Source organism: Brassica rapa, chromosome A07 (assembly GCF_000309985.2).
Source record: "Brassica rapa cultivar Chiifu-401-42 chromosome A07, CAAS_Brap_v3.01, whole genome shotgun sequence".
In the NCBI taxonomy this organism is placed as follows: Eukaryota; Viridiplantae; Streptophyta; class Magnoliopsida; order Brassicales; family Brassicaceae; genus Brassica; species Brassica rapa.
In genome coordinates, this window is record NC_024801.2 from 1,069,005 (window position 1) to 1,083,484 (window position 14,480).

At 35.3% G+C, this 14,480-nt stretch overlaps 2 protein-coding genes across 4 annotated transcripts; both read left to right on the top strand.

Annotated features, from left to right (window-relative positions):
• The first annotated feature begins 2,678 nt into the window (after positions 1-2,678).
• LOC103828303 (serine/threonine-protein kinase tricorner) lies at positions 2,679-6,565 on the top strand. Its single transcript, XM_009103910.3, has 13 exons — positions 2,679-3,609; positions 3,692-3,866; positions 3,953-4,036; positions 4,130-4,371; positions 4,445-4,688; positions 4,795-4,874; positions 5,030-5,114; positions 5,329-5,466; positions 5,554-5,667; positions 5,758-5,805; positions 5,880-5,964; positions 6,052-6,102; positions 6,175-6,565. Exons 1-13 carry the CDS (start codon positions 3,425-3,427, stop codon positions 6,228-6,230), a joined length of 1,587 nt encoding a protein of 528 aa, XP_009102158.1. The 5' UTR covers positions 2,679-3,424; the 3' UTR covers positions 6,231-6,565.
• A 225-nt stretch (positions 6,566-6,790) lies between these two features.
• LOC103828304 lies at positions 6,791-14,463 on the top strand. Of its 3 annotated transcripts, none has more exons than XM_018653183.2 (15): positions 6,791-7,693; positions 8,090-8,410; positions 8,489-8,732; positions 9,235-9,533; positions 10,108-10,290; positions 10,466-11,227; positions 11,340-11,437; positions 11,509-11,568; positions 11,651-11,739; positions 12,145-12,597; positions 12,696-12,770; positions 12,972-13,042; positions 13,138-13,195; positions 13,309-13,522; positions 13,610-14,463. In XM_018653183.2, exons 2-15 carry the CDS (start codon positions 8,109-8,111, stop codon positions 14,236-14,238), a joined length of 3,537 nt encoding a protein of 1,178 aa, XP_018508699.2. In that variant the 5' UTR covers positions 6,791-7,693; positions 8,090-8,108; the 3' UTR covers positions 14,239-14,463. The 3 variants fall into 3 exon arrangements, with proteins under 3 accessions (XP_018508699.2, XP_009102160.2, XP_009102161.2); XM_009103912.3 differs by having other exon boundaries at positions 6,792-7,693; positions 7,933-8,410; XM_009103913.3 differs by having other exon boundaries at positions 6,798-7,693; positions 7,933-8,410; positions 11,518-11,568.
• Positions 14,464-14,480: the final 17 nt, after the last annotated feature.

Below are 14,480 nucleotides of genomic sequence, written 5' to 3' on the forward strand. Positions count from 1 at the left end.
TAACAATTCATTAAAATCATAATCAACTTATAAAGTGTTTAATATACACAAAACTAAACATATGTATGTCAAAAAAAAATTAACTTTAAAATTCCAAAATCTAACCCTAATACAAACAATACTATAACATATGTTATTAAACCCTAAACCAAAGACTTTTCGGAGTCTTCCAGACCCTATAATCAAATAACTAAGCAAAAAAAAAAAAACACTTCTTTAAATTTCAAAGAAACTTGTGGAAGCACCGTAGCCTATTCGTTAAGGTTTAAAGACTTCTACGCCCAGGTCTGGGGTTCGAACCCCAGACTATGCAATTTCTTGCAGATTACAGGAAATCCAAGTTTCAAGTCCTGGAGAAGAGCGATTTATTAATGCAGACTACAAAAAGAAAGATTTACAAGGAAATTTCAACATGGTGCAAGTAAATCTGGTCATGAATGGATCTTCATAGGACGGCTCAGATGATGCAGTTAGGCGTAGATCTTCATAAGGCAGGTAGTATTGTCGGTTATCGATTTGTCTATGTAATCTTTCTCATAAACGTTATGTCATAATAAATCAGCGTTAAAAAAAAATTAAAAGAAACTTAGAAAATGTTTAAAACAAGTTGATAGTCATTAAACACATATAAGTCAAACTAAAAACAGTTAAAAATATAAGATTTCAAAATTTAACCCAAAAATACCAACAATACTATAATATACGTTACGAAACCCTAAACCAAAGGCTATCATGACTCAATCTACATTCACTCATCTATGTTAAAAATAATTCAAATTTAGTAAAACTAAATTTCCATCATTTAGAAATGTTTATTAATACATGATTTTGATTTTTTATCTTTCAAAATATTTTTCATAAAATTTTTTAACTACTTTTAAGATCTAATACATGAGAAGACTTCCTCTAGAAGACTTCTGGAAGACTTTGATTTAGGCGGGAAACCTAAAATTTTCTAAAATTTAGATGGGAACACTAAATTCTACTAAAATTTAGGTGAGATATGTTGTGAGTCTTCCAGACCCTATAATCAAATAGCTAAGCAAAAATACTTTATTAAACTTTTAAGATATTTAGAAAGTGTTTAAATCAAGTTATTAGATAGTCACTAAAGACATACATGTCAAATTAAAAAAAAAAAAAGATTTCAAAATCTAACCGTAAAATTACTAACAATACTATAAGATATGTTACCAAACCCTAAACCAATGACTATCATGAGTTAATCTACATTCACTCATCTACGTTGAAAATAATTCAATTTTAGTAAAGCTAAATTTACATCATTTAGAAATGTTTATTATTACATGATTTCAATTTTTTTCCCTTCAAAATATTTTTAATAAAAAATTTAAATTATTTTAAAGATATATTGAACGAAAAGACTTACAAAGAACAAAGAAATTTTTTCATGTGGAAGGTTATAATGGTAAAACTCAATACATGTTTTTTGTTTGGTCATAAGGAGGTTGTTGTAATTTCACTAGCTTTTTGGGTTACTTTTGCATTTGACTGAATTTAAAGTACACTGTTGTATTCAAAATCAAGTTTTGAGTTATTTTGACAATTTCATCAATATATAATTGAAAGGATTAAAATAACAGAATCCCCTAGACACTATTTGAGAAGTGATTTAATGCATGTTCTTTCTATGTTAAAAATAATTCAAATTTAGTAAAACTAAATTTTCATCATTTAGAAATGTTTATTAATACATGATTTCGATTTTTTCTCTTTCAAAATATTTTTCATAAAATTTATTAACTACTTTTAAGATCTAATACATGAGAAGACTTCGTCTAGAAGACTTCGTCTAGAAGACTTCGTCTAGAAGACTTCGTCTAGAAGACTTCTGGAAGACTTTGATTTAGGCGGGAAACCTAAAATTTTCTAAAATTTATATGGGAACACTAAATTCTACTAAAATTTAGGTGGGATATGTTAGAAGACTTTTTGGGAAGTCTTCTGTGAGTCTTCCAGATCCTATAATCAAATAACTAAGCAAAAATACTTTATTAAACTTTTAAGATATTTAGAAAGTGTTTAAATCAAGTTTTGAGTTATTTTTGACAATTTCATCAATATATAATTGAAAGGATTAAAATAACAAAATTTCCTATACACTATTTGAGAAGTGATTTGATGCATGTTCTTTCTACAACCACACTTTCACAGAAACTGTGACATGACTACTAAAATTGATGACATGTAATATGCTAAATATGACATGGACAATTACATGTAGTATTGATTAATATTTTTGGTAAATGTTTTAGAATATGGTAGTAGCTAATACATTACATTTAATGTTGATTTATATTCTTGGTAAACTTTTTAAAATATATAGTAATAACTCATATATCATCATTAAAATAAATTTATTCAAATATTACATTACAAACTTTAAAATATTATTTAATTCTATATTTTATAACCATACAATTTTTACTAATAAAATTTTCAAAAATTTCTACAATTTTATAAAAAAAAATTTATAAATTTTTAGTCATAATATCATTATTTTCTTTTATATATCTACAAATTTTATAAATACTGTTTAGTTTTAATATTTGATAATTATAAAAAAATTTATATCAAATTTAATTAATATTATACAAACTGATTTAATATATTTAACCAAAAGAAATAGATAAAAATCTATCTAACATTAAAATGTGTATATATTTTAATATAATTTAAAATAAAAAATATTTTCTCTTAATTTTATTTTTAATTAAATCAAATTTATATTAAAATATTGGTAAAAAATTTATAAAACCTATAATATTAGTAAAATTTTATTGCTGTACATGGTATAGAAAAACACCTAGTTTATAATATATTTGAACAGTGAAACTTAAAATATAAAGTTAATTTGAAGTATGGAAACTCCTAATACAATGGACTAGCGTTAAGAAAAATAAAGTGAATACTTTTTTCCTTACTGTATATTACAGCTTTTTAACTAACAACTTTTTATGCATTTTATGGAAATGTGATAAGCATAAATCTTTTTTTTTTTTGAAAAGGAACATAAATCCAAGGTAAGAGGAAAAAAAAAGAAGCAAAAATAGATTTCCAAGTTTCCAAGTTTGTCAGAAAATAAAAATACATTTCATCATCCACTATTAGTTATCTACGTGTCAGGTCATGATTTGTGGAATGCTTTTAAAATTTAGCTTACTATATTTTTCTTGAATAGCAAAAATAGAAAAAACCAATAGAATTCGAGGTAATTCACTGTTTCCAAATTTTCTGAAATCCAAACTTGTACATTCTGTGTTTTGATCGATGGAGAAGAGAGACCTTTTTTCACAGATGATTGCAGGAGAAATGATAAAGTGTCTCTGCATTTAGAGAAAGAGAGAGAGAGAGGGAGGGAAAGGATTTGTTTTATTTTTGTGTTCTTGGGAGAGAAGAAAAGATGGAGAGTTTCAGTGAAACGGATCACGAGGAGGTGGCGGCGAAGATGACGTCGGAGGTGGGCGAGAATTTTGAGGATGAAGGGTTGGTTTCGAACTCGACATTGGAGAAAGTTGCTGCAGCGAAGAAGTATATAGAGGACCATTACAACAAACGCATGAGACACATCCAGCAACGTAAAGAAAGGTGGAACCTTGTTTTTCGCACACCATCTGTTCGTTTATATTCCTAAGAGCTGTATGAACGTTTGCTTCGTTTTGATTTGCAGGCGTTTGGTGCTAGAACAAAAGATAGCATCTTTAGATGTATCAGAGAAAGAACAACTCGAGTTGCTTGAGGATTTGCAGAGGAAAGAGACTGAGTATACTAGGTTGATGAGGAACAGGCTCTGCGTTGATGATTTTGATCTTCTCAGTATTATTGGTAGAGGAGCTTTCGGCGAGGTTAGTCTCTTTGAACACTTGTAGTTGTAGCATTAGACCCACTTTAATTGTTTTTTTTTTTTTGGTAAATGTGGGATCTTTCTTAGGTAAGGCTATGCCGTGAGAAAAAGACTGGCAACATTTACGCCATGAAGAAGCTGAAGAAGTCTGAAATGCTTAGTAGGGGGCAAGTGAGTCTTACGAATGATCTCATTTTACTCTCTTTGCTTTTATATATAAGCATACAAGTCTAAGATACCCTTTTGGTTGATCCTTCTAAATAGGTTGAGCATGTTAGATCTGAGAGGAACTTGCTAGCAGAAGTTGCTAGTGACTGTATTGTGAAGCTTTACTATTCGTTCCAAGATCCAGAATACTTGTACCTTATCATGGAGTATTTGTCCGGTGGTGATGTGATGACTTTGCTTATGAGGGAAGAGACTTTGACTGAGACCGTCGCTCGGTTTTACATTGCACAAAGTATTTTGGCTATTGAGTCCATACATAAACATAACTATGTTCACAGGTTGGTTCCGGCTCTCATTAAGATAAATGCAGCGTTAAACTGGATATGCATATTGAAGGTAGATCTTTTGTAGGGATATAAAACCAGACAATCTTCTGTTGGACAAGCATGGTCATATGAAGCTGTCAGATTTTGGTCTTTGTAAGCCTCTCGATTGTAGAAACATTTCGGCCATGAACGTAAATGAGCCTTTGAATGATGAGAATACAAATGAATCAATCGATGATGATGAGAACTGCTCAATAGGACGCCGTGGAAGGCGTTGGAAGAGCCCATTGGAACAGCTGCAGCATTGGCAGATAAACAGAAGAAAACTGGTATAGAACCGAACTCTGTTTATGATAGTAGTCTTTTACTCATATCACATTTGGGGAGTGCCTTAAACTGCTTCTTTGGATTTTGCCTGCTCTTGTTTTGAAACAGGCATATTCAACTGTTGGTACCCCTGATTATATTGCTCCTGAAGTGTTGCTGAAGAAGGGATATGGTGTAGAGTGTGACTGGTGGGTCACTGAGAATATCTTTTAGATTATTCTCCGTAGAACTGTGCCTCTTATTATCTGTTCTTTCTGTTTCATAACTTAAGGAGCATCTACTAGTTGATCTGACATGTTTCTAACTCCTTTCATCGACCCATACACATTTCATTTAATTGCAGGTGGTCTTTGGGAGCCATTATGTATGAGATGCTCGTTGGTTATCCCCCATTCTACTCAGATGACCCCGTGACAACATGTAGAAAGGTCTCTTTGCTACTATATTACAGTAATTTTCACTTTTTTCTTTAAGAAGGATCCTATTGATGCTGAGATAGTTATAAATGGAGGACGTGTTGAACATTTCCAAGTTGCTTTGCTGTATTACTGTCAGGATCTTCGCACAATTTATTTTTATCTTCGAATACATAAATTGACATTTCTGTGCATTTTCCCAATGTTTTGCATAATGTGCTTTTAGATCGTGAGCTGGAGAACTCAACTTGTATTCCCAGATGATGCAAGGTTGACACCTGAGGCACGAGATCTCATTTGCAGCTTGCTTTGCGATTCTGATCATAGGCTTGGTTCTCATGGAGCCGGAGCTGAGCAAATCAAAGTATGTAAATATATTTTAAACAAACATTGTTTGTTCTTCTCTTGTCTGTCACATCCATATCTTGACAAAACAAGACACATCATCTAGGCTCATCCTTGGTTCAAAGATGTGGAATGGGAAAAGCTATATGAGATGGATGCAGCTTTCAAGCCAGTAGTCAATGGAGAGCTTGATACCCAGAATTTCATGAAATTCGATGAGGTAAAAAAAGAACTACCATCTCAGGGATTATCAAGTTCTTATTATCTCTTTTAACTGAGGCATCAATATCATCTTCTGGTTCTTCCTTAGGTGGATTGTCCAAAACCAACAAGAACAGGATCTGGACCTTCATGGAAGGTACCCACAATTCTTAAGGAAAATCGTATCTTCTTATTGCTCTCTACTTACCAGACCTTGTCCTGTGATCGTAGGTGAGCATAACCCCTCAAAATATCAATTTTGTGGGATATACATACAGAAACTTTGACGCTGTCCGTAGCTCTCGCCATTCTTTAGGTGCTAACTCTTCTTCTTTGTTTTCTGATTAACACCATTTATCTTGCGCACTGTCGAGCTACGCATCTCATAGTTTCTTGAATGCAGATATCAAAGGAAGCCTTTCGCCACCACGCTCATCAACTGACTCCACCCGAAGTAAGCCTTGTTATTATTGGAAAATATGGTTTTGACTAAGTTTCCATGCCTTAACTTCATTTTAAATCTCAGGTGACTCTGCCATTGATTACGCACTACTCTCTACCGTTGATGCTTCACAACAATGACTCAATCTAAGTCATCATCTTCTTCTTCTTCTACAAAACATTCCTCTGCAACTTTTGTGTGTTTCTTGATCCATTGAACTTTATTTTCTTTGGCAATGTACAGTCAATAATTGCTTGCAATTGCATAGGGAAGAGAAGATCCTGAGGAATCTTTCTCTTTCAGCAGCTTCTGTTTTGCCTTTTGTTTTTATTTCGTGGCGATTTATTTTATATGCCCAGAAATGGCCGTTCATGTATTTTTCTTGTACGGCCGTTTTCCTTGTGGCAGTTTCTTTCCCGCCATTGTGTTTACTGTTATTGTTAGCAATATCCAAACACCAGTTTGATCATCTTCCTTTCTGTTTTTTTTTTTTTTTGAACTTAATCTTCCTTTCTGTTTTTGTTTGTAAATATTGTTAGCTCTTGCCTCTTGTTAATAAATTTATCAATTCATTTAACAGGATAACATATTTGTTTAAACTTCTATAGAATTAAATTATATTTGCTAAGAATATATATATTTTATATTTAAATATATATATAAATTATAATAAGTTGTGGATTTTATTTTATTTAAAATATGTTAAACTAGAAAAATTAGTTTGTTAATTTACTTAATGAACAGGATAAATGTAATTAAAATTTCATTAATTAATTATCAACAATAAAAATTCATTTGATTATATTGTTTTAGTTTTATACCAAAATTCAGAAATATAAATAAAAATAGTCATCACTATATTTCAAAAAACTTGGCAAAAAAGGTCTAAAGAAAATTTAATATAATAAGTGATGTAAAAGTTATAAGTTATTATCATATTTAAATTTTTTGCCAAAAATATAAACTTTTTAAAGTAAATTATACATATTCTAATTAATTGATGCCATGTCACAATTTCTTAAAACCATATTATTCTTTTGGTGGTCATGACACATAAACAATGAATGTTTTAAGAAAATTAATTACTTTGTTTGTTTTTCCTGGCCCATTGTGGATACTTACTTATATTTGCTCTTTTCAATGCTTCTAATTAAAACTTGAATAATCACACTTGTCAACTGTAAAGGTAGTAAAATCAATCATACAAATAATGTAATCAGTAAATTAGCTTATATAAGTTCACTGTCTAATGTTCTATCAAAACAACACTAATCTAGTGATTAATTATTTTGTGAACAGAATTCGTCGACGAAAAGCCAGAGGAGGCCGGCCCATATAATAGTTTGCTTGGAGGGAGCCGGCTCGGCTCGTAATGTTTACAAACTTACCCTTACTCTCACCAAGGAAGGGCCACGTATACCTGAGGAGATATTCGTAATTTCGATTTCATCGCCGATGCTGCAACGAAACAAAGGCCCTTGGTTTGGTTCCGCTACGATCGATCCCGTCCTCTCATGGCAACCACGTTGCTTAATTTCAGACGTTCGAGCTCTTTACGTAACGATCTAATCCTCCTCAACCCCTCTGGTTTTTGATTCCTGAGGTATGTTTTCGTTTCTTCCATCTTTTAATTCTGAGATAATTAGGGCTCAATTGAAGATTCATTCTCCTTTTAGTTCTAATTTGCTACTTAAGAGTTCTAATTTTCATAAGTACTAGGCCAATGCAGAGTAGCTGTAATTTAAGTTAATTCAAGAGATCTTTTACTATTGATTATTTTCATGTTCAAATTCTACATGAAAAGGCTTATGGCGTTTACTTGATGTTTATGTTCAATTGCAGGTGCATCTTAAATTAATTATTTGAGAGCTGAGAATAATTGTAGCATTTATGTGCTACAGCTTGTCATACGCCACTGTGTATTTTAGTTTTACATAACACTTTCGAGAATGTCAGCACCTGGGAAGTTTGATTATTCTTCCGCTGCGCCTCTATACAGATCTAACTTTGCCGCGCAGATGGAAAGATCAAGTAGCTTTCCTGAACGTCCTGCCCCATCATCTCATCCAAACATGTTGAGAGGCACTTCACCACTAGCGCAAACCGATGTTACAAATTTCTTCCAGTGTTTGCGTTTTGATCCTAAGGTGGTTGCCGCGGATCACAAGTCTATTCGTCAAGGTGACTTTAAGCGGCATGTTAATTTTGCTCTTGGAATACAAGGAGACGAGTCTCCTAGTACTGCATTGAAAGGGAAGTTAATTCCAGAAGAGATCAAAAGACTAAAGGCTAGTCTGCGCGAAAACAATGTCAAGGCCAGGTAGTTTAGCCACCACACAAGATAGTTAGTTGTGTTTGAAGTTACTCTTTTGGCTAACTTTTACCCTTTTGGTCGCAGGGAGCGGGTAAAAATTTTCAACGAAGCTTCTTCTGTATTTAACAAGTTTTTCCCAAGTGTTCCTACAAAGAAGAGGTCTCGACCAGAAGGTTTCTCTGGTGATCGCTTGGCATCAGGATCAGGGCTAAGCAAAATGGGCATTCAAGGTCAGACCCTCCTGGCTGGTGGTTTTGAGCTTGACCAGCAAATGTTGGATGAACGACCTAAAAGTGGTGTTCCAAATAAGCGAACACGTACTTCCATGGTAATTCCTGGCAAAACTTCATTTAATGTATTACCCGTATGGAGTTGTTTTAGTTGATATCTTGTTTCGTCCTTGAACAAGTAACCCTCATATGCTATATTGCACTTCTCTGTCCGCATTTTATGCATGCTTCTGGTTACTGGGAAGGTGGATAGTTTGAACAAGTTTTGGTGAAAAAAATGGATACTGGTAACAAATGGTAGCTTTGGATAAAGTATAGAAACTCGTTACTTGAAGCAATTTGCTACCAGAAGTAGTAATTTTATTTATTTCGAATTGCATGAAAATTTGAAGTGTTGATTTATATTATAGCAGTGGCCTTCCTATATTTAATAGGTTCTCACTTATCATAGTACTATTATGAGCTGAATTTATTTGATATGAAACTGTTTGAAAATTTTGATAGAAGTTTATAAAATTTGCATTTAATGTTATTTTCTAAATTACAAGTCCATCACTATTGCTTCTGAAAAACCTTAGATCTTTTTATTTTGTTGTGCAGATGGATGTTCGAAGCAATTCTGTTGTTCGACAGTCAGCTGCTGCTGTAGACAGAGATAAAGACATAATGCGGCTGGCTAATCATAATGCAGTTCAGGGTGAAGAACGAACTTCACTTGGTATTGATGGTTGGGAAAAGTCAAAGATGAAGAAAAAACGCTCCTGTATTAAAACGGACTGTCATCCGAACCTGGCTTCAAGTAAAGTGGTTGATGGTTATCGAGACTTGAAGCAGAGCACTCAACAGAAGTCAATGGGTGACTCCCGGACGAGATTGAATGGTGACTCGAACATGTTAAGGTATGACCTATTGACCTGTTGCGTGTACATGATAGCTTTTTGGTGCAGTCAACATACATTGCCCAGTGCTGTTACTTACTATCCTTTTTATTGATTGTTGCCATGTTCTTAGAGGTATGTTCTCCGATTTACGCTGCTTAGATGTACTTAGCTAGCTTCGGTTAATTGCTCTTCACTGTCTCCTTAGTTGCACTTGCACTATTTTATCTGAACTTATGGAAGTATGTACTGGATTGATAAGTTTTAAGCCATAAAATACTTCTTTATCTTGGAGATGCATGAATGTGAGGTGTATACTTCCGCTAACTATATCTCCCTTGGTTTTACGTTGACAATTTTACCCGTGTTTTTTTTGACTGAAGAAATGACCTTGATGCAGATGATTTAATCCATTGAAGTGGGGAAGATTATGGTTTCAAGGGTTCAAATTATGCTGGGATCCTTTTATTTGATATAACTGATCACTTTGTTGTGTTTTACTTCTTTATTTTCTCACCTCCTGTCGATCAGCTGGATTCTGTTTACTTCAACGGTTATTCTATATGTTAAAGTCTCCTGTTTAATATTTTTGTAGGCAAGTGGCTGGTAATGGAGCTACTGAATATGGTAGATCTGATAACCTCTCTCAGCAGGCAAGCTTGGCTGGGTATTCCCCACTGTCAAGGGGCGATTCTGATCATAATTCTTTGTACCTTGAGAAGAGAGAACGCTCCATAGGTTCAGATAAGGAAAGGGTGAATCTAAGAGCTGTCAACAAGTATGTGTTATATCCGTAGTCACACATTTTGAATCTTTTTAATCATTTACATCCATGAATCACATGGACCTTGATTATAAAATTTCAATTTACCATATCATCTCTCTGATGTTTTAGCTACTATTGTTTCTGCTCATTGTTCTGTGTACTTATTACTCTATTGGGTTCTTTGAAGGTCCAATATTCACGATGAATTCAATTCCTCAAGTCTGGTTTCAAACACAAAACCAAATGCTTCAGTTCGCGGGCCTAGAACAGGAACAGGGCTACCTCCGAAACTGTCTCCAGGACTCCATAACACTCCTCCGTCCCCAAGTGACTGGGATATCTCTGGCTGTACAAATAAGCCTCCACCCGTGTCAGGGGTTACACATCGGAAGCGTATGACATCTAATCGGTCTTCGTCACCACCTGTCACTCAATGGGCCAGTCAGAGACCGCAAAAGATATCCCGTACAGCAAGAAGGACGAGTTTAGTTCCCATTGTTTCTAATAAGGACGAGACCTACTTAGATAATATATCAGATGCTGGTTGTAGTGACACTGGGTTTGAATTCTATAAACGCTCGCCAGCTGCTTCTCCTCAATTGAAAATAAGAGGTGAAAGCAGCTTCTCCACAGCAGCTTTTTCAGAAAGTGAAGAATCTGGTCCCCCTGAGATCAAGTCTAAAGACAAGGGGAAACAGTTTGATGAGGTTGATGGGAAAGCTGCACATAATATTCCTAAAGTGTCTATCCCTGCTTTACAATCAAGAAAAGGTAACAAGCGTGCTTCTGGTGAAGAGATTGGGGATGGTGTGAGAAGGCAAGGAAGGACGGGCCGTGGCGGCTTTTCTTCCACAAGATCTCTCAACCCAGTGGGAGTAGAGAAACTTAAGAATGTTGGAACAACGAAACAGCTTCGCAGTGCAAGAACTATCTTGCACAAGAGTGAAAGGTAGAGATCATTCCTATTTTAACCATAGCCTCTAATTTTCTTTCTTCTGTGTTTGAATTTTTTTCGACTCCATGATGTTTATCTCATATATTTCTTCGTGAATTCTGTGCAGTAAGGTGGGCCGTCCACCCACTAGGAAACTATCTGATCGCAAGGCTTACAGTCGTCAGAGAGCTACGGCAACAAATGCTTCACCACTTGATTTTTATGGTAAAACAAGTTCAGTTTTAAAAAATGTGCTCGCTTGTCTCCTTTATTTATGGATTACTTACGTTTCTTAGCCGGTTCAGATGATGGTCATGAGGAGCTACAAGCGGCTGTTAACTCAGCCGTAAATTTTGGTAAAATATTGTTTATTCGTTCACTTTTAGGTTGTATACTCAACTTTTGTTTCTGGATTGAATTGTCTTGTCATTGATGCAGCTCAAAATTTTCCCAACTCTTTCTGGAAGCAAATGGACCGCTACTTTTGCTTTATATCCGACGATCATATTAACTTTATGAAGCACCAGGTGAAACCTTTTACTTCATTCTCAGATCTTATTGTTAAGGATATTTGACAGATATATCTCTATTGAGTTATAAGTATTTACACCTGACGTCCTGAACTAATACTGTAATAGTCTAGTTATCTTTCTGGCTTAAGTATAGTTGCTTAGAAATGTGCTACAAGGGAAATTAATGTTTGGATTATACATGGAAATAAGTACCAATAATTTCACTATGCTTGCTCCTTATGATTTATGGTCCCGTATTTATCTGCACCCCATTAACGTAAAGGTAAGGGAATCCCAAAAAAAAAAGTAAAAAGAAACGGTGTGAAGTGTCTGTTGGACTTGTTAATGGGAGCAACAAGCATGTAAACTTCAACACATTTTAGATGGTTAATAATGGGCTGCTTTTTCATCCATTTGCAGGGAGAACTCTTCTCCATGGGTCCTTCACCTGTGCTGACACCCCCTGACTTTGATAGCCGTGATTTATATCCTGAGGAACTTGCAACTCGCACTGTCGATTCTAAGGCTTCTCCACTATACCATAGATTGCTATCAGCTTTGATTTCTGAGGACTCGATGAGTGTTAATGAAGATCTCCAAGTTGATGAGTTTGGGGCCATGCATGATCTTGATGACCACTCAGAATTCAGTGTTCTGATGAATAATGGGTTTAGAAACCATGAATGGCTGGAACATGATGAATCAGAGGATGCAATTCTGTTCAAGGGCGTTAATAACTCGGCCTACCACTGCAATGACAAATTTTCAGAGCATTCACCCATTGACTTCTCAAACATTCCTTATGATAAATTGGGGATAGATGAAAAGATTTATCTGGAAGCTCAGTCTATTGGAATATCCTTAGAACCAATGGTATGCAGTCTAGTATCATAGTTATTGAGAAACTTGTTACTGCTATATACTTTTTTGCTGAAGTTTCTTGATATGATGTTCTTGTGTGTTTCTTACAGCCTAGTATCTCAAACGTGGAGGATGAAGGAATCGTTGACGAAATAAAAAAGTTGGAGGAGGCTATCTGCAAGGAGGTCTCTTTCTCATCAAATACTGTAATATTGATTGATTATGGTTTTCTTGTCTGCCTTGCGGGTTTATTTAAGAACTTTATGTGGATTCTGACTTCTCATAAGCAACCCTTGTAAAAGGCCAAAAGCAATATTTGTATGTCCCATGTTTACTTTCTCCAGAGAAAAACACCGTTTGATGGCGTCTCTATGTTATTTTCACAGGGTTTTAAGAAGAAAGAGATGGTTGATAGGCTATTAAAGCCTGCCTTAGAGATGAGAGAAACTCAAGAGAAGTATGAATTTTCCCTTACTCTGCGTTTTGTGCTCGCCTTTGTGAATATGGATTATGATCTGATGGTTTTGATCTGTGCTTCTTTCCTTTACATAGGGAGTTAGATCAGCTTGGTTATGATAAACTCATCGAGATGGCATATGAGAAAATCAAGGTAAACTAATAACTGGCTCCTATCCAGCATTTTTTCTTGCTTCCCTAGCCAAGTCACTTATCTGCTTAACTCCAAGGTTCTTGGTTGATAACTCTGTCTCGTTTCTTGTACAGGCAAGTCGGCGTCATCACACCGTTGCTGGAAAAAACTCCGCTAACAAGATATCAAAGCAGGCTGCATCGGCTTTTGTTAAAAGGACGCTTGAACGATGCCGTCAGTTCGAAGAGACGGGCAAAAGCTGCTTCAGTGAGCCTGAAATTAAGGATATGTTCATCGCCAGGTTGGCAACAGCTCCTGCGGACAAGGAGGATAATCCGTCGACTTCAAGTACGATGTATTTACTAAAATAACGGCTTCTATTTACATACATATTCGCTCTACTAATTTGAGTCCTAATGCCTTTTCCCCTGACAGCACCCATTGGCTCACAGCCAAGCTCTACTTCTTTGGCACGCGTTGGGCAGAACTTGGAGAACTATGCCAATTGTTCTGATGCTGAAAATGCTTTACGAGAGCAAACGATAGGGAGAGAAGATACAGTTTGGTCCAATAGGGTCAAGAAGAGAGAGTTACTTCTTGATGATGTTGGTATTATTGGGACACAACTCTCAAGTAGTACAAAGGGAAAGAGAAGTGAGAGGGACAGAGATGGGAAAGGCCAGGCTTCATCTAGAAGCGGGACCAATAAGATCGGTCGGCCTTCCCTGTTCAATGCCAATGGTGAAAGAAAACAGAAAGCAAAGCCGAAGCAGGAGACAAATCAGATATCTTCATTTGTTAGGAGTCCGGAGCAACCCAAAGCACCATTACCTAACTCAAATGAAGCAAACGGTGAGTATGATAATTTGGAGGCACTGGAGGATACAGAGCCCATTCTAGACTTTTCTCAGCTACAAATACCAGATGGCTTCGGAGGTCCAGAGTTTGATGCACAACCAGGTGATATTAGCTCATGGTTTAACATGGACGAGGAAGAAGATTTCGATATCTTGGAGCTTGGAGTGCCAATGGATGATCTTGCAGGGCTGAATATAAAGTTTTGAGGTTACATCTCACTCTTACTCCATCTATATCTGTATAGTCTTGTTGGTTATACTAGTTTACAACTAAAGAAAACCATAAAGGTAGAAGAAAAGTTTTGCTTCCTTGAATGAGATTAGGTCATATAGATTCTTACTTCATCTTCTTAGGGCTTCGTTTTCGTCTTCTTATAACTCTGTTGTAGTGATATATATACAAATATATATATGGTCTTTTTCTTCTTTGCTCTTTGGTTTTTCTGTTG